General features: G+C 49.1%; 1 protein-coding gene and 1 long non-coding RNA gene across 4 annotated transcripts in view; one reads left to right on the top strand and one right to left on the bottom strand.

Annotated features, from left to right (window-relative positions):
* Positions 1-5888, top strand: part of CUNH1orf116 (chromosome unknown C1orf116 homolog) — an 8092-nt gene extending 2204 nt beyond the window's left edge. For all 3 annotated transcript variants that reach the window (XM_019514026.1, XM_019514024.1, XM_019514025.1), the window contains exons 2-4: positions 1801-1929; positions 3290-3458; positions 3956-5888. In XM_019514026.1, coding sequence (XP_019369571.1) covers positions 1837-1929; positions 3290-3458; positions 3956-5427 — 1734 coding nt within the window. In that variant the 5' untranslated portion in view covers positions 1801-1836 and the 3' untranslated portion in view covers positions 5428-5888. The remainder of the gene's footprint in view (positions 1-1800; positions 1930-3289; positions 3459-3955) is intronic.
* Positions 1-17334, bottom strand: part of LOC109295265 — an 18335-nt gene extending 1001 nt beyond the window's left edge. Inside the window, exons 1-2 of the long non-coding RNA XR_002096704.1 lie at positions 17322-17334; positions 10713-10717 (exon numbers count right to left, since the gene is read on the bottom strand). This is a non-coding gene — a long non-coding RNA (uncharacterized LOC109295265). The remainder of the gene's footprint in view (positions 1-10712; positions 10718-17321) is intronic.
* Between the last annotated feature and the right edge of the window lie 6651 nt (positions 17335-23985).

Below are 23985 nucleotides of genomic sequence, written 5' to 3'. Positions count from 1 at the left end.
CCCCCCCCCCCCCAGTCTTTTTACAGCCTGACTCCCTAATGGCTTCTTCAGGGATGGTAAACCAGTTTTGTTCATCTGTTACTAGATGCAGCATTTGGAGGCTGTTGCAAAAAAGTAGCTGTGGCAGTGCTGAAAGCCTCACCAGGCTGTATGGCAACAGGCTGCTTTGGTTTTCCTGCTGGGGGGGCAATGCTGGCTTCATGTCTGGTCCTCCTCTCGCGATGGACTCATGAAGTGCTGCAGAAAAGAGATACTTATCGATGTTCTTTGTAAATGGACTGGGCAAACTGCGTGAAGCAATTTTATAACCTCTCAGGTTTTATGTCTGTAAATAACTGTCCCCACTGAACATTTGTCCTTTGTTAAACTTGGAGGAGATAGTCATGCACCCTAACTGCTTGGCAGCACAGTTCAGGGTTAAGCTTATAAAAGGCTATCTGCGTGCGTGTGGGTGCACCTTATACTTCAAACTTCCTATCTTCCCTGACGCTTTCATGATATCTATGACTTTCATAAAGCTGTTGTGTGAAAAGCTGGCACATGCAGTTGGCTAAAAACAGTATATGTCAGCAAACTCAGACAGAGGAGATATATATTGTTTACAATGCCTGAGGAGGTAGAAATCTTTCAGGAGCTAGGTGATAATACATGTATGTTTTGCTGAGCTGTGCTCTTGCTCCTCGCCTTGTGCACGTTTCAAGGTGCATTCAAGCACCTGCTGGTATTAAAGGAAAAGAGTTACGATACCTAAAAATGCAGCCTTGAGAAATGGAGGCAGGCCTCATTCAGGTAGCACTTCCTGGCTGTTCCTAGGACTGAAGATGCAGTGTCTCTGCAGACACCATTTTGCCAGAATGATGAGCACAGTATTCACAGCTTTTTTTTTTTATTTGACACCGACTATAGGGGCTTCCTACTGAGCTGGGTCTGAATCTGAACAGCGGTCGCTCAGGCTGGGAGGGGATTGTGTTTCTCGGCTCCGGGACTGCTTTTTAAAACATGACAAAGCTAAGGGAGCGTCGGGAATACGCAGCATTATAGGGGTCTGCCCGCAGGGACGCTAGCTGCCCGGCCTAGCAGCTAGATCGGGGAGAAAATAGCTTCCATTTTCAACTCTGCCATTGAATCACGTCTTCGAACAAGTTGCATAACCGCTGTTCCTGCATCTAAAAAGGGAGTCTGTAATACGCTCCGCCCTCTGCAGAGTGCTCCAGATCCTGAGACGAAAGATAACTTGGTGAAAAGTCCTCTGGCTTCCCTGTATATTTGGGCCGCCACTGACCCAGGGAAAAGGTGAATTGGCATAGGTCTGAACGCTCGAGCACCCGTGAAATGTTGTAGCAGAAGGCATGCTACAACCAGCAAATGAGTTACTGGAGAGTCTGTCGTGGCCTGTGAGTCTGGATTTGCAGGAAGCAAGACCCTCTGACATAACTGGCACATGTATCTCTCAGCCGACAAGGCAGAACTTCTCAGAGGTGTCGGGCTTTATACCAGCTACAGCCTGTGCCACGAATGCACACCCACGTTTGTGACCGAGCCATAGGGTGAGGTGCTTGATTACCTCTCGACAAACTTTAGTCCTTGCCGTGTTATTGTTAGTGACCCGGCTGGAGGATTTTAGCTCATAGACGTGTGCGTGCGTATCTGAAATCCGCCCCTTTAGCTGCTGAGCAGCTTTGGAGAATGGCACATGTCTGCACCTAACAGTCCTGCAGTCCTGATTGCTTTCTTCGCGTGGGCTCTAGCGCGGTTCGAAACTGAACGAATGCACCTCTTGACGCTGCTTTCTTTCCCCAGGTTGACTTGGAAGCTCTCGCCCAGGCGATCTGTGCTATGCCTAAGGAAGAGTTGTGGCTAGGGATGGCCGGCCAAGATTCTGGCAGCTGCGACAGCATGGGCAGCACCGCTTCCAACCACTCTGGATGCGTAAGTAACATTCACATAACCTTCGCTTGATTTGCTGCTAATTTTGAGCTGCAGATTCAGCAACCAGGGACACTACAAGCCTCTGACGAGAGAGTGTAGGTTGGCACAAAGGACTGTGCTCTACTTCAGATCAACACTTACTGTGGCGGCGGGTGGAAGCCTCGGTCCCAGACAAGGGTCTGCTGCGTTGGGAGCTGAACAAGCAAAACGCAGCCCTGCCCCAAGGAGCTGTAGGTCCTGCCCACTTCCAGCCTGGTGCAGTTCAAACAGTGGAGGTCGCTTGTGTGGAGTCGAGGGCAGGGGGTAGTTGGATCGTGAGCCCTTGAGCTCTGGGCTGGGTTAAAGCACTTCCACTGCCACCACTGTCCTCCGTAAGGTCCACGTGCAGCTGGGCTTCCCGGGGACACAAGGCAAGGTTAAGTCTGGCTGGATGCATCACCTGTGAAGAACCAAGCAAGCTGGCGGTGGAGTGCTGATATGCCACGCACCCACTAGACTGTAACAAAGGCAGCTCCATCTAAAATAGCCATAAACCATTCTCATCCCTAACTTACCACACAATAATTAAGCCAGGAATTAATTGGGCCCATGATGCAAATGCATACTATTGCTCAGTCTGTCCGTACCTGTTTGTATCAACCATGTCAGGCTGGGGAAGATTAATTACATCCTGTCTGATTTGGAGTATAATTGAGGTGTACTAATTGCAACTCTCAGTTGGTCCTCCCTGCCTTCTCTTGTGCATCAGCAACAGATGCACGTGTAATTACCAGGGATGGGCCAGCTGGTTACTATATTACATGGTGGAGGACTTGACACAAGATAGGGGTGTATGCGGTCCAGTGCAGATCAGGTTGAATCTCACAGAAGCACTTGAAAAGCAGGAGACAACTGGGAGAAGCAGCACCATCAACAAACAAGCTGCTGAATAGCTGGATGCTTTGACAAGCTTTCCAGATTTGATCCATACAGACGTGGTTGGCCTGTGATACGACTAGCTAGCAGTGCACGTCATACATCTATCAGTGCTTCAAAGGAGAACTAGGAAACACCGTTGATGGCCAAATTGTATAGTTAAATTAGGAATGGTAACTATTCAGCGCTATTTGATCAGCCTGCCAAATGATAACGATGCCCAGAAGTGATGTGTCTGCACTTCGCTTCTAAGAGCAACTGGCTGGGTTTTCACTAGCTGTTGGTGCTGACTTCTGAGTATTCAACAGTTTGGTTCCAGGGATGAGAACTGGGAGCGGAGAGTCCTATTTTGCTACATGTCTGCCTTAAACTCCAAGTGATTCTGTTAAACAGCGTGATGCCTTGCACATCTCCCATACGTCGGTGTCTCCTTTTTATTTTCTAGAGCGATAACAATTATGACTATTTATCTGTGGAGGAAAAGGAATGTTTGATGTTCCTAGAAGAAACCATTGATTCTCTGGATGCAGAAGCAGACAGTGGGGTCTCTACTGACGAGACTGACTATGCTGAGCCTTCAAAGACCTGGTCAAAGAGAGAGGTTATTCCAAAGGGTAAGGCTGAGCTTGCATTTAGATCCTCAGACAGCTCCCTGCTTTATCTGCCACAGGGCTTGTATTTTTTAAGACTCATTCCTGGCCAAAGTTAATGTTAGCAGGAGGGCAAGTAGCATTGCATCAGCTCTCCGCATTCATAAATGAAAACCTGGTATTGGCCAACTGAAGTCTGCTGGGGATAGGGGAGGGGATGAGATGAGAGGCTTGTGTGGGTCAGTACTCGGCATTAGACTCTTGATTTCCCCCCACCAGTAAAGTAAATTGCTCTTCAGGGCAAAACAGCTTTTCTTTTGCTTCTTGCACACACAGATATATTGTTGTAATTAAGTCTGTATCTTGTCAGCTGCAAGCATTCCCCTTGCACCCTGTCGGCGTGGGGAGGGTGGACCATCAACCTTTTAACTGGGGAGTGGGCATTGCTAGACACTACACAGAAAACAGCAGGGTGCTTGTGCCCTGCTCCACATACTTACTGCTACCTCTTCTTCTTCTAGATCCGGACAATAGGATTCGCAGTGAAAGTCTTGCTCAGTGGCATGAAGTTCAACAAAAGGGTGACCCAAGTGTGTCTGCTCTCTCAAGATCTGCCCCAGCACTGGTTTCCAGCTCAGGCTGTTGCAACCTCCCAAGGGATGCCAGCGTAGTGAGTGCACACACAAACAAGGCTTCTGTCTGCAAAGCCACTGACCTCAGGGTGGAGGGTCCAACTCCGACAGCTCAGGAAACAGGGAAGTCATCTTGGACATCTCCCAAGAAAGAAGGGATAAAGGACATGTCCAGTGACCAACCCAACTGGAGTATGAAGGAGAAGCCACTGGAGTCCATAATTATACAACCCCCTGAAAATTTCCAGGACCCTGTAATGATGAATAATCAGCAAATAGCTAGCAAGGGATCTGGTAACAGCAGCAAAGATCGGTCCTCTGAGTCCGAGGCCAAGAAGGAATATGGGGAGGCAGAGAGCAATCGGCCTCGGGCTGCGTCTCAGCATCCTGCCCCGGAAGAGGCAGAGTTGCCGCAGAAAGAAGTAGCTATTCCAAGCCCAGCAGCACCTAAGCCTTGTGAGATGGGTCTGCAGAGAGACACTATCCCTCCAGGCAGCCAAGAGCATTCAGCAACAGAAGAGGCTGCCCTGGATTCAGACCTCAAGCGTGGGCCTCCCACGGCCCCCAAGCCAAGGAAACTGCCCCCAAATATTATCCTTAAAACCAGCAAAAACAATCCAGTGCCCCTCATTATAGACCCCAGCCACAGGATAAAAGCACTGTCTCAACCACCAACCAGCCACAAACCCAGCACTGCTGCAGCCAGCGACACCGCGGGGCATCTTGACCCTAAAGAACAGGAGAGAGCCAGGCGGGAGGCTTTGGAGAAGCTGGGACTTCCACGGGATAAAGGAAGGGCACCCGATGCCCATGTTAAACCTGCCACTTCTCCCAAACCAAAGGAGGCCCCTTTCTTCATTCCTAGGGCAGCTAGCAGAGACGACATAGCCAGCGATAAAGGAGTCCACTTCATTGCTAACAAGAGCCAACCCCATGACCCAAGCTTCAGCGGACCAGAGAAGGTTGCTCCAGGCCTGAGGCAGTTGCACTTCAAATCCAACACCTTGGAGCGCTCTGGCGTGGGCCTGAGCAGCTACATCTCCAGCAGCAAGGACCAAAACGTTAAGAACAGCAGCTCGCTGGGCAAAACGTCCTTTATCGACAAGATCACGCCCAGCTTTCTCAAAAGCAGCCGCCCACGTCCGGCTTCGCTGGGCATGGGGAAGGACTTTGGCCACCTCCAGGAGCACCAAGTTGGCAAGGTGGAGCTGTCGAAAAGCGACAAGAGACGATCTGACTCACTGCAGAACTACTCCAAGCTGGCCCGGCCTCCTTGCATCAGTGTCAAGATTGCCCCGAAGGGCGCCACGGACGAGCACCGGAGGGAGGCTCTGAAAAAGCTTGGCCTGCTGAAGGAGTAGCCCTGTACTTCGCCCTCGGCGTGGTCACACCCCTGCTGTCATGTCCCACGCCAGAACTTCTCTGCCTTTGCAGACGCTTTATTTAATGCAACAGGGCAGACTCCATGGGTGGCAAAGTCTGGGAGCACTCGCTAGATGATCTCGGAGCCCTTTAAATGGAGAGCATGAGAAGGAGCATCTTTAGCCGTTGCTTCCCTGCCCTTGGTCTCGGGAGGGCAGCCTGAACCAGCCCGGCCACTAGAACTGCTGACGCTTCCTACCAAATCAAGTGACGTGGCGTGTACATAGCAGTGTATGTTGTGTGTGTGTATGTATGCAAACTATTTATACGTGACAGGAACAAGTGAGCAGATGGGAGTAATCTCCTACAGGTTTTATTGCACTGACTGGCTTGTGTCACCGGGAAACCACAGGCTCTGGCTGCATGGAGAAGTGACGTCTCACAACAGGCTACATGCGGCTAAAGCTCCAGTAGAGACTTTTGGGCTCCAATGGACACGTGCAGCCCGTGAGGGATACACGTGCACCTGCCAGGGCAGTCAGTGCACCCAATATTTTAAGCAGGGTAAACTCAGGGTGGGAGAGCTAGGGTATGGGTGAGAAGGGAGCACGCTTGATAGTGCTCAGAACTTGTTGAGGTATCCGAAGCAGAAGTGCTGGCCAGCACAAAGGGCAGGTTGGAGCAGCAGATGATGACTTGTTCACTCTAATGAACGTTCATCTTGTGTCTGGCATTTCTCATACCCAGGTGCATGAACTTCTACTGATGCCCTCTGTTAATTTTTGTTACGTGCCTTTTACAAGAAGGAGGTGTTTTGAATGTCTACAATAAAGTATTTTATATGGCCAGATAATGACTGCGCAGTCTGGATTTCCTTGTTATAAAGACAGCAATATTTGGCAATAGTAAAATCCAGGAAGGGTGAGATGAACAAGCCTTTTTTTTTTTTTTCCCCCCCCCCTTGAGTTTTAATCTGAACAGAGACAGAGGAATGGTCATGTCTGCATCAGTTGTGCAACCTGAGAACTTAGCACCAGCTTAATGTAGCATTTACTGTAATTTTGGGAAAACTCTCTCATTCCTGTAATGTCTCCACTTGCTTGCCTTGATGCGGTAGGGCACAGTCCCACTAAGACGGAAAGACTGTACTGGATGGAGTAAAGACTTCATCGAGCTGCACTGGAATTATATGGCCGGGCATTGTAGACTAGCTACAGCTTCTTAATAACTGTCAGTCTTTGAACTAAAACTTCCCAATCTTTGGTCTTGGCTCTGCACACAATACCCTCTGCTAATTTTTATAGCTCAGTGGGGGTAATTAATTAGCAACAAGCCTGAGCAATGCAGTCTTGCCCCAATACAAGAACTTACAAGGATGCATGTCTCCACGGGCAACATGGTCAACACATCAATTAGTCACAGGGCGAGCAGCATTTTGCAAGCAGTGGCCTGTACATGGTGTATGTCCATGCACTGAAGAATCTGCCTGTTGGAAATGTAGTCTGGAGTGGTGTCACTTTGTGGAGCAAATACAGTTAGAGCTTCACTGGGCTGAATACAAGACCTCACCCTAGCCCTCCATGTTTCTCAGATTTTATTCCACCTCAACCTATTCCAAATGTCTTCCCTCCCCAACATCTTCCATCATAAGCGAGACAAACCTTTTAGCAGTGGGGGGAGTATCAGCTGGTGACTTCAAGATGTGCCCTCTGTTTTAACTAGCTCGAAATAGTATGCTAATAGGTAAACTAGATACCACTACTTACTATACTTAGAGTAGCAGAAACTAGAAGTGGATTTTTTTTTTTTTTTTATGGCTTGAAGATGTTTCTAAGATCTGCTGACAGTAATGCAGCTTCCGCCTTGCTTGGTGGCAATAGGAAGAAATAAACTCTTAAAATGCCTGTTGCCAGTGAAAAGTCACCACCAGCTTCCTGTCACTTGGATAGGTAGCAGATCTTCACCGAGACCAGGGTGCTGTAGTAGCATGAAGCTGAATACCTTGAAGATGGGGTATCTTGTCCATGCACATGTCTGAAACGATTCTGATCCATACTACAGCAATGCTCAGTTTTATGGTAACCTGCTCTGTTCTTTAAGCCTATGTGGACAGCCCCTGTATTTTGTTATTTCCATAATAGTGGCTGTGAATATCCAGTGCAGCTTTAACCTCCTATTCCCTCTCTGCTGCCTTCCCACCCGCGCTGGTTTTCCAGGGCTGAGCATAGCATAGACGTTAATATATCCCCACTTTCTCTTTAACACATAAAAATTGCAGTTCTGTAGTCACATGGAGCAAGTCCAGGGAGCAATTTGTGTATGATTAAAGAAGGGGGCGGGGGTCTGTTTGCAGTTGCTCTTGCTATGTTATATAAATTGCGAGAGCACGTCAGCCTCGCGGCGGAGTATGGGTCTTAACAGATCCAAACATGCATCTCTGTTGGTACCTGGAGTCGGGTTAGAAGGGCAGGCCGTGTTCTCGGCATAGCTATACCCAATGTGGTCTGCGTTTAGCTCTACACGCGGTCATCTTAGGGGTACACATATGGTGCTAGTCTTGCAAGTGTTTGTGCAGAGGGGCTCTACTCGAAGTCCTGAGGTCTGCCTGCTGCACACAGCAACCTGGGCCTCTGCAGCTTTGATGGGAGCGTGTGGGATGACAGGCAGCTCTTCCCACCACCTCCAGCAACCTCTGGTGTTGATGGGGAAAACATTGTCTCCCAACTAACTGATGAGTAACCATTAAGGAATTCCTAGAGGAGAACAAGGCTGAAAGGAGGCCTGGATCATTTGAGGAGAGCTTGGCTCGAGTCTGCCAAGATCAGTCGTCTTTGATTTCACAGAATGCCCTATTCTGCGTGAGCTCGACACCTATAGTCACCAGCCTGGCGGTCTACAAATCACTCCACTTTCTCTGCAGCCTTGCCCTTGCACTGCAGCTGGCCCAGCATCTCTGAATCTACCTGTAACTTCCTCCGTTCAGACTTGCTCTTTTGAGTAGGCTGCCGCTGCTGGCCTCCCTCTGTATTTTAGTAGGATTTTGCACCTTGAATTCCCAATGTGAGCTTGTTCTCCCTAGACAGTCTATAGAAATAATTGATAGGGGTAGTGGAAGTATCTTGTGCATCTTTGCAGCATGCCTGACCGGCTCTGCCCATGCTACACCTTTTCAGTAGGAATTAAAAGAACAGGAACTTCGACCCCTATCAGGCAAGTTCTCGCGGTGGGTGTCCAACTTGGCACGTTGCTTGGGATGGTGCACACCCCGTAGCCTGGCCTCTAATTGGGCCTTCTCTGGCTCACACTGGGTGTCCACAAGCCACGAGGGCTTTGGGAAAATACCACCTGGGGCAAGTCCTGCCGTTGTTGCTACTTCTCCATTCTTCTGAGCAGAGTGGAATTGGACCCCAAGTCATTAGCATTTCTCATCAGCCAGAGATTTGAGGGGTGCCGCCAGCCATGCAGGAGGGGTCCTTTCTGCAGGCTGGGCTTTTACCCTTGCAGGGAAATCTCATCTCAGTCCATGTTCACACTTTCAAGTCCAGACCGATGCGTAAAGCAAGCATCCATATACCCAGGCAGGCATCTGAATAGCTAAAATAGTGCAAGCTTTCAATACACGCATTAAAAAAATGAGTGCACACCCAAAATCTATCAAAGACAAAAATACACAATTACCTGCTGGGGCACATTTCTCACAAGAAAACCACTCTCTCCAATCTCGGTTCTGCTCCTCAAAGGGAATTTACAAACCACCTTTCATAAACAAGCCTATAAACTTTACTTCATTAGTCTACTGGATATAAAAAATCATGGATTAAATATAGACATTGGATTTATGGCACATGATAACCTGCCTGTTATCCGATAACACCAAGTTATCTGTCTGCATTTTACCAGCTACTTTCTGTCATCAGTTCAACATTTCCCCTTTCCTCCCACCTACCTATCGCACACCGATTGTCTCTCATTCCCTCTGATCCTCACTGCCACACATTTGCATTTTCACAGACCTGCATTTTGCAGATTGGCTTCTCTTCCACCATGGAGAACACAACACCAGCAGACTCTCCCTATGCCTGAAGCAGGGTGTTTGTGCCCAGAAGCTTGCAAAGCACAATTTTTCCAAATATTTAGTTGGTCTAATAAAAGATATCACATTTACTCAAAGTCTGCCTATGCCCTTAGACCAACGTGGCTACAACCAACAACATGAAAGCTTTCAATATGATGTAAAATGGAAATGCTGCATCTTGGAAACAAAGGTTTTAAAGCAATACCTCTGCCAATGATTTTCAAGTATCTTTGGCTTGTTACTTAACACAGCCAACCCTACAGGGAAATTAAGCAATAACTTTTTTAAATGCAAAGGTAAAGCAAACAGCACTTTAAGAAATGCTAAATCCAGAGCCTGGTTTCCACTTGGAACCTATAATTTTGATTCAAGACCCATTTTTTGTTTAAAAAGAAGATCCTTGTGCAATCGCCAAAGAGTCTGCAAAAGTCGCTGCAGTCCCTGCAGCTCACAACAGGTAAAAAAAAAAAAAATAGGAAAGAAAACTAGTACTGCCCCCTAAAATGAATCCAAAGACATCAGAGAAAGACACCTGATTACCAAATTGCTAATGGGCTAATATTTACCCATTCCCACATGCCACCGAGAGGAAATGAAGGTGAGTCATGCTGATTACAGCCGGGTCAGCTGGCATTAAATATCCACGGATCCATTAGTGGCAAGTGCGGGCGTTTGAGAGTTTTCCTAAAGGAGCTTTGCTAACTTGCAAGTTTCACAACCTGATTTTGCTCCTGGCATCAGGCTGACCACGGGAATGCTCCCGGTTTGGGAAGTCCCGCTTTGTCGTCCTACAGTAACACTGACCTAGAGGTCTGCAAAGGGGCCATATCTTGTCCCAGTCTGGGCCATATGCCTAGGCACAGGAGGCTCTGCAGAAAGGGGGCTGCTTCTTTCCTCCAGGAGCCCTCTGCAGAAGGGATGCCTGGAAAGTCCTTAAAGGCCTTGCGTATCCAGATGGCCTGCACAGGGAGCTGAACAGGGCCCACTCAGCCAGGAGCTCCTTGTGTGTCCTTGCCTATCTGGTGATCTTGGCTTGGCTCCATGTGCTTCTGGGTTGATCCCAAAAGAGGTGTTAGGAGGAGCTGCTCTATCCCATTCCCATCCTCCCCACCCCATGAGGCTGAGACGCAGCTAACCGCACTGCTCTGCGGCCACATCTGCTCTGGGTGACGCCGGGTGCAGAGAGAGACTCCCAGCTGTTGCAAGAACCACTGCTGGAATTTGTTGCACCCTCCCTGTGAGAGTGATTCACCCAGCAATGCTGCTTCCTACCAGGGCTGACCCCAGGCAGCACTAAGTGTCACGGTGTCACGGCCCCAGCCCAGCCCAGCCCGCGTGCCCTTTGTGGGGATAGGGGGGCTGGTTCCTAATGACTCGTCAACAGATCCAGCCTGAAAACTGCTGTTTGCAGGATAAACAGTAACATCTGCTCACAGGCCAGGGCTAAAACCAAACGATTAAAGGCCCAACAGCAGTGAGTCAGCACCATCTGGAAAGCCGAGACATGCAGAGTTAATTCAGAGAAGTGTGATATTGGTGTTGAGCGGCTATTCTCCTGTTAGCTTTTTAAGCTCCCTTTCTAGTGGCTGGGCACTGGGCTGGATCCACAGCTGGCATGCATGGGTGTAGCTCCAGGAAGTGAGACCTCTCTCATGCAGCTTAACCGATCCCTAACCCCAGCTCATGGCAAATGTGATGCCATAATATCCCCTAAGTTTGATTAGACAACCTGACCTCTTGCACCTAAGACATTTCCTTTATCAAAGAAAGTGTTGAGAGACTGGTGCCTCCCGAGTCTGGGAGGGGCACCCACAGGTGCCACTGGTGGCGGCCCTGTCCAGGGGGGCACATGCCCCCCCGCCCTATGCGTTGCCTATGAGGCTGAGGTCTTGCTTCAGACACAAAAGCTCTTTGAGGGAAGACTGGCAGATTCTCCACATTGCTGCTCAAATAAACAAGCTCAGGTTACTCTTAGGTGAAGGCTGGTCCAGGATCCGTGCCGCTAAAGTATGTCTAGTAAGTTAACACTCCTTATAAGAAGCGTGATCTGGGGGTCACGGGAGGCTACAGAGAAATGGCTCAAATTCTTTTGAAAGAACCCAGTAAAACCCACCTGCCTCATCTGGGCCGTTCTGAAGGAGAAGCAGCGTTGCCAGAGCTGTGACGGTCCAGGGAATACGTGAGAAGCAAAATACGTTTGGTAATAGCTTTTATGGTGCAGAAGATCATATGGTGGAGTAATGATAGAAAGATGAGACTGGCCTCTGCCAGGACAAAGAGGGAGGAGTGTGACCACCAAGACCTGATTCTCCATGAGCCTGCGTTTTGTATCGACTCTCCATCAATAAAGATGGAGATAGCCCCTTGAGAGAGCCACATTACAAAGGATATTCCTGCAAACTGCTCCATTCAGTCTGTGCTCAGCTTGGAGCCATCTGCACCTCTTTCAGTTATATGTTGCTAGCTTTCTATTCAAGTCAGTCATTGGCACGTTAAAACAAATGGCTTAAAAGCTGGGTGGAAACCTCTTATGCTTCTGTTTCTGCATCAGGCTAGTTTAAACCTGTCAGCTCCCGAGGCAATTCACACACAGCAGCAGCAAATATTCCTTCCACAGTGTTTGCTGTAGGGGGGCCGCGAATACAGCCTCAGTCATGACGTCCTTGTGGGTATGTTCACGGAGGTCACTGCTCACAGGATGGACAGAGCAAGCCATCCTGTCAATGCAAGCAAATTGCTGGGAGCCAACACTTTTTCTTAGTCTTATGCAACTCATAATCCTTAGATGCCAAGAATTAATTTATCTTCACTCTAACCTACATACTCGCTGCATGTCTGGGATACTAGCAGTTACATGGTGGGTAGAAACTCAGGCTTAATTCAGGAAACCAGATGGTGAAAATGATGCTCAGCGACAGTCCTCATAACTGTAGCGCATGTGACTTCAGGGCTTTAAAAGATGCTATAATGCTTCGTACACCTAAGCCTCTTGCCGAGTACGGTGCTAGAACCTCTAAATTCCCTTTTGCAGAAGCAGGGCACTAGCCAAGTGCAGACAAGGCAAAGATAAACTCCGTGAAAGGCATTGTTTGTGGGCTTCATTACAAACTCTTGCAGATGAAAAGTGCTTGAGTTTATGAGTCCAGCTTTTGATTTTCTAATTGCCAGTGACACAGACTTAACCAAAGACCTTGAAACTAATCCAGGCCCTTTTTTCCCCTCATTCCTAGAAATGGAGTATACAGTCTCATCTTGTCCCGTTCAGTGAGACTGGGTTGATTTATCATGAAAAACACTAATTGGGGTCTGGCAGGCAGAGACTGAACAAATATACATGTACAGTTATGTAGGTTAAGAGCAGATATAGGGCACATCTGAAAGCTGAATAGAGCTGTAACTTTGCAGTTCAATAAAAAGCAGGAGGGGTTGGTGTGGTGCTTTATACAGGCAGACAAGGTTCTTTGGGTAAATCCGATATCTTTTATTAGACCAACTTTATATAGGCAACTTTGCAGAGTGATAGCTTATCTGGGCTGTTTCTGAGGAGCATGTTTCTAGTTGGGATTTAATGATTAACTCTAATGGGTTCTAAAGAACTAACGAGAGATTGCTGCAATGTATGGTATTAGTAGCAACGCACATCAGGACAGGATGTGCTGAGTTGTTGACCACCCGTCCCCGAGGACTGCCCACCATTAACAACTGTTAGCTTATCAATTTGGTGTAATGTCCCAGTATGGTATGAGGGGCTACACACAGTGCATCTTATACAATGTTGTTTAATTTCTACTATAAAAAAAAGGACAGATCAACACAGCTCAGCATCACAGTCACCTAAAGGAGGATGTCATGCAAGTGCTAACGCTGTTACTCCCCTATAAGTGAACTCTTCTGCACGGGTGACCAGGGATCCCAGCTCTTCCCCATCTAGGAACTGCACCCCTCTTACTATTGCTACCATATCTCCTCCCTTGGCTCTTGCTAGACTCGACTATCTCCCTTGTCTGCTCAGCCTGGGCTTGCAGTCTGTAAATTCTTGGGGAGGGTCATTTACTACATCTGTACAGAAGCTGGCAGAACAGGGCAACGGCCTGCTTGGCTTCAGCGGTCTCACAACACAAATATTAGGCATAACCATAGCCTTCAGCAAAGCCAGGTTTCCTCCAAGCTGGATCGTGCCCCAGTCAGTGTGGATGTGGTGTACTCGCCAGCACGTGGTACAGGGACACAGCCCCGATGGGCAGTCTGGGATGGCAGGGCTATGCTTTCGCTGCCCCGCCGCTCGGACTTGAGTCCTCCGGGGCTCCAGCAGACCACGGCTCCACAGAGCAGGCCGTCAGGGACTCGTGATACAACATCGCGCCGGGCCTGCGGTAGTGCGGAAAGGCCGTCCTGCTAGCCTAACATTTCACCTTCAGCGCTGAGCTGTGCCAGGTTCGCTGCAAGCCGGCAGCAGGCCACCAGAGTATGTCACAGTGGGGAGGACAGGGCGATGAACAGCAACTCGAGCCAGGTTTGCGATCGACTGGGTGTCTCCCATTTGCGGGCACGGGCGGCTGAGTGATGAAAACATGCAAAGGAGGGGAGGAAAAGAGGGCTGCCGTCTCTTTATTACAGACAGAGAGAGCCCAAACCCTACAATCAAACACCCACAGGCCCAGAAGAGTCAGGAACCCAGATTCCAACCTGAATTTTTGGGCGTGGGCACCTTTAGAAGTAAAGTTCAAGGGAAAGGCCCAGGAAAGGAGTGCTAATTTGGAGAGAGGGCTCTTATCTCCAGATAAGTGCACTCAAGTCAGCTTGCCGTGAGTGCGGAAGTTCCTTGCCAAATCTCACTGGGAAAATACCCATCCCACGTGCCTCGTCTTGCTACCGACGTTATTTAAAAACTAAATATTTAATCGTCCGAATCGCTGTTGCAAAGCAGCCTGGCCCCACCCGCCCAGCCCTGCCACCTCCCTGCACATTGCTTTTTGTTGTTGTTGAGCCCAACCGACTCGGTCTCGTCGAGCCAGTTCGACGGCAACCCGACGGGCCGCCCGTCAGCTCCACCGATCCTCTTCGGCTTCGACAGAGAGGAAGTCGTTTTGGAAAACTCAGCTCCCAACTGAGGATTTCTTTTCCTTTCCTTTCCCAGAACAGGCGGGATGCAGGATAGAAATCCCAGAATAGGTTTCCAGAACAGATTCAGCTCTCGACTAGAATTCGCTTCCCCTTCGGAAAGCTGCTTCTCAGCCCCCATCCACGGCCGCTCCTCGGCTCCGTCGCTGATTGAGGGTGGAGGAGAGCAGCTGCCAGGTCCTCCCGCAGAAGTGGGGACAGAAGCGATGCAAGGTGTGCTGCCAGGATCCCACGCCAAGAGCTTTTCCGATGAAGCGCTCTGCCTCTCCACCCCGTGGTCACATCCTGCAGTGGCCGGCAGCTGTCGGACGACAGCTGTTCCTTTTCATCTGCCTCATTCAGTTTGCAGGCATTTTATCAGCGCAATTAAAATAACTGACTGCTGTGTATTGCTTGTGGATTGCCTTCCTGCAGTGATAGCTGGGGCTGTGCCTGCCAACTCTCCATAAATTATTTGCGTTGACTTCGCATAGCATTTGGCAAGGCTTGGGCTCATGCTGTGCTCGAACACTGAAGTTGGTGACTGCAAGGATGCAGGTGGGCGTATCAGGAATATGCCATAAAGGGGACTTTGCTGTTGGACTGGATTTTCCACGGCAGGCACTCAGATACAGCAGTGTTTGGCACGAGTGTAAAACCTCAGGGTAGACAGGCCTAGTGTTCTTCAGGTACCTGGGACACTTGAGAAGTCGCATACCTATTTTCTCTCTCTCACCTCCCCCAGTTATCCCAGGCCAAGAGCTCGCCCTTCTAAGTCAGGAGGAAACAGCAAGAGAAATTAGGTCCATCGCCCAGATCTGAATCAGAGAAGTCAGGAAACTTCATCTCAGTTGTGCAGCTCAGGCCCCCGTCTAAATAAAATTACTCACTGTAGAAGCAAACACTGAAGCTCCAATGTCTGATCTCTGAAGAAATTTGCTTGAAATCGTTGCCTGGGAAGAGAGGGATTGCCAGATTACACCTGCCAGATCAGACTCTTGCCTTTGACTGAGGCCACTGCTCCCTGCTTCACAGTAAGAAACAATGACCCCTACACTGGACAAGCATGAACTAACTAGGACAAAGAGAAAAAGTCTTGCTAGCCCAAGGCAGACTGTATTTAGTGTATGTCCTGGTGCCCAAGGGTGTCAATTCTCCATTATCTTCTCATTCTTCATGTAAGCGGCTCACTTTTTTTTTAAATCTCTTTCAGCTTAAAACATGATTCTGGTTGAATGAGTTTATGTATGGGCCTGCCCATGTCATGATGGTTAAAACATTGTCATAAAGACGTATGCCCGATGAAGGGCGAGTGTGCCCGAAAGCTTGCAGATAAATACAATAATTGGTTTGCAAATATCTAGTTGGTTTAATAAAAGATACCACCTCTCCCGTGAGTTTTAATTCTTTTTGCCTCTAGACCAATACGGCTACAACCTGGAGAGACAGCTCTTATCTTATCTAACTCACATGCCTTCTGAGTTATCTTCCTTATCTCATCTCTTATCTCATCTCTTATCTAACTCAGATACCTTCTGAGTTAGAAGAAGTCTGCCGGCCTCTCAAATTGGGAAATTCTGGTGACATTTTACACTCATTTAACACCTGGAACAAAACACTTCAAAACTTCCCGGCAAGAAACTCCTGGGACAGGCTGGGAGGTTGTGTGTTTGGGTCCACCTGGTGGCAGTGCTCACACACCCGAGAGGGACCTGAAGTGCTGAATTCAGCTTTGACCCAGCAGCACCGTGCAACTCGGGGCAGTGCCGTCTCCTGCCCAGAGCCAGGGGGCACCCAAGAACTGGTGACCAGCGTGCTTTGGAAAGAAAGTAAATCGCAATATGCTGCAAAGGTCAGATTCAGCCCTTGTGAAACAACAGATTGCATTCAAAGTAATCTGGTGAAGGCCGATGGAGTCCCACTCATATCGCAGCCTCCTTTTCTGCAGGGCACAAGTTGACATTATTGATTATGAATAAGCTTTCATACTGGATCCCAGCCCAGAAGTTTGTCTCGGGACCTAGAGCACAGTTAATGTTTTGCTTCTTGTATTGATTGCTGGCATTCAGTCAAGGCCCTTTCATCCTGGAGAACCTAACAGCATTTATAGGCTGCTGTGAACCGAGCCCCTGCCGTGTGCTGTTCTCTCCGGTGCACAAAAGGAACATGGCTTTGTCCCCAAAGAGGTTTGTAGTCTAGCATGCAAGCTGCTGGAATAAGCTCCCTGCTGTTCTACAGAAAGCAGAAAGCGTTTGAAAGGGATGGCACTAGTTATTCTGGCGTCAGAGCATTTGCAAGCCTCTGCTTCTGCGGCTTTTCCTAGCACTGTTCCAGACTCAGAGAGGTGTTAGCAGGAGCAGATGAGCCTCCTTGGAGAATTGAGGCAGGTGACTTCACTGCCTAGAAGCAGCTCATTTTTCACAACTGACTTAGCAGGTGTCTCCCATGAATGCCACGACAGGTCCCCGGTGTCTATGACCATTCAGCAGCACTTTACCCAGTAGGGTGCTCTGAGCATCATATGTACATCAGCAACCATATTTATTGTGTATGCCCAGAGGTCGGAGGCAGTATTAATCACCTTGTGCCCTGCTGCTGCTCCATCCAGCTACCTTTACAGCTCATTAGCAATGAAATGCTTCAAGGAGCATTTACAGTCACATTAGATTATATGCCATTTATTCAGAGCCTACCAAATTTGCAAGGAAAATCAGATACCTGCAAGTCCTGGATACTTTGTGCACAGATATCAAGGTAACAGGCTCTTCAGGTAGCTGGATTTTTTTTTTTTTTTAAGGAATTTTTTTCAAGCCCAAGTCAGCCAAATCAATTCCAAATCCATCAGTCATTCAAGAGCCAAATGTGGCCCTGCTACCAGCAAGCATCCTCCACCCCCACCTGGGGCTTCAGATGCTCCCAAATCCTTTGATGGGCATCCTATGTGCCTAGAGGCTTGGGATTTGGATGCCCCCGAGTTTTGCTTGCCCAAAGTCATATGGCCGCAGGAGCAAGCTCGAGAAGGAGTCTTCCATTTCCATAAAGTCAGCATATAGCTGAGATCTTTCCACTGGAAGTGAAAGTGGGAGGTTAGCTATGCAGTACCTTGGTCAGGGTGCTACCCCCTGCCACCTCCGTGGTCTTCCCCAGCCAGTAGGAAATCCACCTTGGTGGTCACAGCATTTCCCCTGCCAGGTAGCTGGATGGACAGACAGTTACCCTGTGGGAGAGGTGGAGCCAGCAAGGGATCAAAGTGCATAGACGGCACTATGATGTTCACACTAACACAGTCACAGGTTGTCGGGGGGTCCTGGCTTCAGTGATCACTCAGAGCCAAGAAGCCTGGAAGAGGCCTGCTTCGTGCAGCTGGAGTGGTGCGCACTCAGCACTGTGCAGCGCCAGCCTCCGGGTGACACAACAGTAGATCCCAACACCCACCAGCCAAAGGCTCCTTCGAGGCCCCTCGCTGACAGAAAGGAAGAGCAGCTAAGAAAGGCTGTATGAAGTGGAGGGCAAGCAGTAGGTGGGGGATTGCTTCCTATGACTCACTCCCATTGGTCGTTTTTCTGCCACGCTCCTTTTTTCCACTTCTTCAGGCAGTGAATCGTGCCGTTTTCTGAAGCGAAGCCAGCCCCGGCGCCACGGATGTCACCGGTCGTGTCGCCTCCGTGTTTGTGCTTGACAGAGCACAGAGTCTGCATCGGGATCAAGCCAGCATCGGACGATGTCAAATCCCTGAGAAAGCGCTCTCAGCCTGCTGTTGGCCACACAGCCTAGACTAGATACCCCAGCTCATTCCTTCCCCTGCCTCTCTGCTGAGTGCATCAGCCTGCAGCGAGGTCCCAGCTGCCGGGGCTGGGCTGCCTCTGGGGCCAAAGCTACCTACAGTGACATCCCTGCAGTCGGTCTCACAGCAGCCGAAGGCCCACGTCCCAAAACCGCCCTGGTCCTCAGCCTCAGCTGGGACAGTAATGACTAAAGAAACCTTGGTGTCTGCACGGCTTGCACATCCCCAGAGAGACCTCAGGGCTCAGGACTAACAGGTGGAGCCACTGGCCAGAGACAGAGAGGGAAGCCAGCCCTGCTTTTGCCCTTGCTGGACTTGTTAAATGAGCAAAAAGAGGGGAACATCCCTCTCTCAGGCAGAGCCTATTACCTCAATCCACATGCAGGTTTTTCTGGGCCCCTCTCCCAGCCGTTCTGTTGCAGCCCCTTCCCTCGCCCCCCATGCTGCGAGAGAGAGCGCTTGCGGAGGGCCTGATTGCTAGGCAGACAAGGGTTTGGGGGTAAATCCGATATCTTTTATTAAAAATACAGAATCTTTCATCTAAAAAAACCCCAAAACCTCAGTAAAACCCTACCTATGTCCTTAGACCAACACGGCTACAACCTACACCCCCGATGGCTAGGCAGAGCACTAGGTTTCATTTATTGCATTACATAAATTAATAGAAACCATATCCCTTTCCCTTTGCTTTTTTTTAGCAGGCCCGTGCAGCTCTTTCAGGATGTTGGCACAGTTTCTTTGCACTTCTGGAAGAAATTCTGGGTCTTTGGAAAATTCAGGGGAAATCCCAGGGAACAAGTCCGTCCGCCGGGCCGCAGGGGGGCAGTGCCGTTCCACAGCTGAAATGCAGCATGCCTCCGGGCACAGCCACAGACTGGCTTGCTCTCGTGGCCTGTGTTTGCAGCTCTCTGCACATGTAGTATGTACACAGCTTGTGATATTAGGGGCTTCCTGTGGTAGGAGGAAGAGAGAAGGCAATTCTGGGGTCCCGTTATTCATACTGTGATCCACAGACGGATATCCGTTCCCACTCCCCCAGCTACAGCGCTAGCTACGCTGACCAAGTTGTTTGTCAAATCAACAGATCTTGAATTTCAGACTCTCTGGCTTTGCTCAATCCTGTGCAGACCTAAGATGATCTCCACGTGTCTTTTGGTCTGGATGTTAATGACTGTTTAGGTTACACTGCATCGGGGTGAGCAAAATGCAGCCCGCCAGGCCATTCTATGCAGCCCGTGGGGCCCCTAAAACATTTAGAAAAGTAATATTTATCTGCCCTGGGCTGCCTGTCATGCGGTCCTCAATGGCTTGCCAAAACTCAGTAAGCGGCCCTCTGCCCAAAATATTTGCCTGCCCCTGCACTAGATGATCATGGCTGCTTTCTGGATGCCTCAGAAGTCTGCAGTTTTCACGTTCCTTGCTATGCAACTGTCAATTGATGCAATAAAATAATGCTGTCGAAAACGCAAATTAAAATATGAAGGCAGATAAGACACATGATGGTTATTGGTTGCCACAGACTCGACCTTGTGTTGCATATGCTGATCTAAGCTGATTGTGCTTTGAATCCGTTTCATAGGTCCTGGGTCAGTAAAAAAATCCCAAAAACAGTATATGTGGTGCCATACAAGTGTCATTAAAAAAATCCATTACTGGGAAGAAGGATGATGTATTGCAAGATGACACCCCAACTGGAAGGTGCAAAAGGCTTGGGCTGACTTGCCACCAGGGAAGGACAGAGCGACACCATTGCTGATACCGCAGAAAATCAGCAGGAGGGGAAAATGTGGGAATATTTGTCCATCGCTGAGATGAGGGGGTCAGAGCAATAAGCTGTCACCACTGCAGCAGGCTTCTTCAAGCAAATCAGACCCATTGCTGTGAGATCGGTTCTACAAACAGTGTTGCTAGCAAATCTGCCTTTGAAGGTAGAGAGAGGGCAAAGGCAGCCTAGGGAAATAACAGGAAGAGGCTGGATACTGCCAGTGTGAACAGGACCTGCTCCGCCAGTGCTAAGGCCAGCCCTGGAGGAAAAAAGGCATGACCATTGGCACCCCACAAGTGCAGTTTACCTTGAAACAACTGAATTACCTACTGCCCAGTGGCAGAGGCCATCCCTTTGGTGGCTTTAATACCGAGAACAAAAGGGGCAGTTCAGTTTTTTAAAGAAAACTTCCTTTATTTCCTTCATGCAGCTGCACCGAGACCTTCATGACGACATGTGAGGCAGCAATGGCTCACACTTCACCATGGCCCTTGCTGTTTCTGTCCTGTGGGATATTGAGAGGACTTCACCCCCCCAGGCTGCCAACCCAGCGCCTCTCTCGGCACAAAGTTCACTCAAATCATTTAAGGAAGGAGAGGCGATCAAATGGGATGCCCGCAGGATAGCTGATACCACAACTGAAATGAATTACTAAGAGTACTTAAGAAATATTTTGGCTTTGCCCTATCAGAGGCAATACAATTATTATAAGGGTGACCTTTGTGCATATCCAACACGGGGGGAGAAGGGGATAAATAAGGGGAAAGCTAAGAGGTGTCAGTCAGGTGGCCAGCATTGTCTCCAGGATGCGTGTCCGGGGCTGAAGGCTGGGAAGACATGATGGATGGGGGGGGTTACAGAATTGGCCAGCACCTGTTTCTTGCATCCTTCCTCCACAGCATCTGCTACTTGCCATGGTTGGAGACAGGATACCAAGCTAGGTGGACCTTTGGTGTGACATCTATGTTCTTATTACTGTGGACTGCAGGTTTCTGGACTTATCTGTAGTATTTCCATAGCCCCAGCTATGGTAGTATCAGAGCATCTCGCAGCCCCCACCCTGCAAGGCAGGAAAGTGTGATTTCATTTCCTATTTTGCATGCCAGTACCTAGGGCCCAGAGAAGCTAAGTGGCTTGACAGCATCCTGCAGGAACTGATGTCAGAACGAGGATTTGAGCTCAAGTCTCTCATTCAAGCCCAACCAGCTACACTGTCCTTCCTCAGTAACGCTGCCAGAGGAGGGCTCTGATGAGAATGGAAAACTGGCCCGAAGTTCAAATTTCTCAGGGGACTGAGCAGTTGCATGTGCTATTAACTGACAGGATGGGAGGAGGACATTGCACTTTTGCTCAGGGCTGCTCAGGGGTGTCAGTAGAAGGCTGTAGACTGAAGGGAGAGCAGGGATTGCAAAACAAGTGTTTACCTGCAGCTTTGCCCACAGCTTTTGACTGAATGGGCCTTGTAGATCAAGCTCCCTTGTGACCCCAGAGCTGGGCTCCTGTACAGTCAGGTTGAGGCTGGTGAATAGGAACGAAGCTTGCACTGTTGGGCCATAGTTCATCTCCATGCCAGTGTGGGTGTAGAGTCAGAAAGCAGACTGCGACTCTCCTTTGCTGGGGTGACCCCCAGATGCAAACCGGAGCACCCTTAACGACTGCAGTGCAGCTGCCATTGCTAATGATCTATTGTAGAATAGCCAACACCATGCTTCTGCTTCCGGTGGGGGGATCATCAATCCAATCCATTTTTGGAGGTGTGAACGTGAAGTGCACAAGGGATGACTGCACTCTGCGACTGCCAGGCCATGTCTCTCGCTTAAGCCCCAAATTCCCCTCTGCTCTATGCAGAAGTGGTATCATCTCGTTGCTTCTCCCTGTAAGCTGTTGGGCTCAGAAATGCTGAGGCATGAACTCCAAGTTCAAAGGAAACATTGTGCATATTAAAGAGAGGAACTGTATGTTGTTCCCAGCTTCCTCTTCCCTGCATCTCAGTGGGGTCTCTTGCTTGCAAGGGTTTTGGATCAAGCCTTTTAGAGAGACCACCCTGAGCACTATTACAGCAGGCAGAAGTCACGCTCCAGCTACTCCCTCTTTTAAGGTGCGGATAGTCTTCCGAAAATTGCCCCCAAATCAGTATTGCATGAGTGTGATATCAGTCATATGACAAAAGGGTCGAACAGGCGCAGTTACAAAGCAGGCCACAGAGCCAGCAACACGATGCACACCTAGCACCGCAGGTCTGAACGTACGATCAGGCAGTCGATGATCGTGGACACAGCTGCCCTCTCACGTGGCCACGCACCGCTGTGGTTGTAGTTCTTGACTGGAACAAGGGAATGCTGCTTTCTGTGACCTGCCTTGTTGCTGTTGCTGTAGAGGGCCCAAAAGGCAGTAAATTCCTCCCAGCTGTTTTGTGGGACTGATTTCTTCAGCTGCGACTCCACGGTGCGCAAGGCACTTTACTGCAGAGGCTCAAGCTAGGGTCTCTCGGCAGGTGTGGCAGAGTGGTGAGGAAAATTGAGTCTCCACGACCATGAGTACCTGACCTCCTGATCGCATGGAGACCACCAAATGCCTTGGACTTGGAGGTCCTTCCTCATCTCTTGTCCCATCTCAGTCCTTGCACCACATGACTTTGGTCTTCTAAAGGGAGCCCTGGGAGGAAGACGATCCCATGATGGTGGTGCAAAATACTTCTTCAGGACCTGCCTGGAAGAATGGCCTCAATGCATGCTGGCAAAAGTGCATTAACATGAAGGAAGACTGCACAGAACTGCAGCCCAATGACTTTTGCCAATGGGCTACAATGGAAATGTACTCGAGAATGATGTCCTGCTACTTTTTGCTTGCCCTTCGCAGGTACCAGCAGCTTGGCCAGCGCCCAGCATTGCAAAACTCACAGTATCCTTCCAGAAGTGACTAGTGATTGGGGAACCTCAGCCTGATACCTTCAAGGGGCCTCACTCTCAGAAGGAAGGTGCTCGGTGCTGGGTGAAAATCCAACCTTTTAGCATATCAAAGTTGTGCGCCAAAAATCAGCTGCCACGTTTATAAAATGTAGGGCCTGTGGAAGATCCTACAGAAGGACGTGGAAGGCACAAACCCGAGGTGAGAGGAGAACGGTTGTGCATCCTAGGAGAAGAGCTAGGAGCAAGAGAATGAAATTAAGGAGAAACTTCCAAGATGCATATTGGGAGGTAGCATTTAGGAGCTGGAGAAATTAGCACAGGAATGGGGCCCGAGCACAGCTGGAAACCGCAAACAAAGCTAGAGCAGGCTCTAAGCGGTGCCTGGTCTTTGCAATGGCTCCTTTTCACAGAGCTGAATATTACCCTGCCAGGTCTAGCAGATGGTGAAGCAAAGTCCTAGGAGAAGGCATTTCAATTCTGGTTCTGAGGGAATTTAAAATGAATAGAAGCAAATGTAAGAAATAAGGCATATAAATATCTTTGCTCATCGCATACTACAGCCCAGATGAATTGTGGACAAAGTTTTCATTTCTTACGTCAGAGGGGCAAACCCCTGCAAAGCTCACTCACTCAGACCCCAAGTCCACACTAAGGGAAACCGAGCACGGAAGAACTGGCCCCTGGGCTTCCACCAGCAACAAACCTTTTGAATATGCATTTTCCCAATCCCCTCTGCGAAAATAGGAGAGATCAGGAAAAAAAAAAAGTCAGGTTGGGGCAGGTGATCTTAGACCTTGAGTTTTAAACTTTATTGTGTTCAACTAGGCTTAGGAAGAGAGTAAGATAAGGAGGAATGAGTTTGGGGAATGTCTCAAGGTCTGGGAACAGATAACACCACAACTCTTTATAACGAGCAGTCCCCAG

This window comes from Gavialis gangeticus, unplaced genomic scaffold (genome assembly GCF_001723915.1).
Source record: "Gavialis gangeticus isolate Ggan-Ray unplaced genomic scaffold, GavGan_comp1, whole genome shotgun sequence".
Lineage (NCBI taxonomy): Eukaryota > Metazoa > Chordata > Crocodylia > Gavialidae > Gavialis > Gavialis gangeticus.
Note: the sequence above shows the minus strand (reverse complement) of the source record. Positions and strands in the feature narration are given on the sequence as shown.